The 684-nt window shown below is 37.0% G+C and overlaps 1 protein-coding gene across 1 annotated transcript; it reads left to right on the top strand.

Annotated features, from left to right (window-relative positions):
- Nucleotides 1–393: 393 nt before the first annotated feature.
- PHALS_10908 (uncharacterized protein) lies at nucleotides 394–674 on the top strand (the record flags this gene model as incomplete). Its single annotated transcript, XM_024726413.1, has 2 exons — nucleotides 394–589; nucleotides 655–674. 2 exons carry the CDS (start codon nucleotides 394–396, stop codon nucleotides 672–674), a joined length of 216 nt encoding a protein of 71 aa, XP_024577093.1.
- Nucleotides 675–684: the final 10 nt, after the last annotated feature.

Here is a 684-nt window from a genome sequence, read left to right as displayed (position 1 = left end):
GTACCTTGCGTAATGAAAGTTTTCTCGTAACATTTCGCGGATTTTTTGTCGTGGTGTAGAAAAATCTGGTCACGTTATAGTGAGTTGGTGTGATAAAATTCTCTTCACAGCTCAAGTATTTAACGTACCCTGTGCCTGCTGCACTCAACATCTTGATCACTACATTCTTCGCTTTACCCTGCACAATAAAACATCAGAGCTCTATACTGAGGGCGACCACCAACATGCAACTTTACCTTAGCCATACTTGCTGAACCACCACACACTTAACGTTTTTAAATATCGGTATAATAACAAGTATAAGATAGTAAAATATGTCTATTTTGTTGCTCACATCTATTTTAGGACAAACCTATAAATGTAGCTTCCAAGCTTTTACTCAACTTTATCGACATGAAAGACGTAACATCAAGTTTCGATGGTTTGGTACTTGACGATTTGCACAATGATCGCTTGTTACTCTTTTCTCCGTCTCCAGAGCACTCACAAGCGTGTAATAATAAGGTTTTAGAAATTGAGTCACCGACTTTTTGTGACAAGACAACATCGACGAAATGGGTTCGAAAAGAGAAGATTGGAATATATGATGGTAACGTATTGCACCAAGGTACACATTTAGTATTTTGTTAGCTACATACACATTTAGTATCGTAGTTAACAAAAAGATTAATTGAGGCATTTTCA

The sequence above is a fragment of the Plasmopara halstedii genome (assembly GCF_900000015.1).
Source record: "Plasmopara halstedii genome assembly, contig: Scaffold_525, whole genome shotgun sequence".
Lineage (NCBI taxonomy): Eukaryota > Oomycota > Peronosporomycetes > Peronosporales > Peronosporaceae > Plasmopara > Plasmopara halstedii.
Note: the sequence above shows the minus strand (reverse complement) of the source record. Positions and strands in the feature narration are given on the sequence as shown.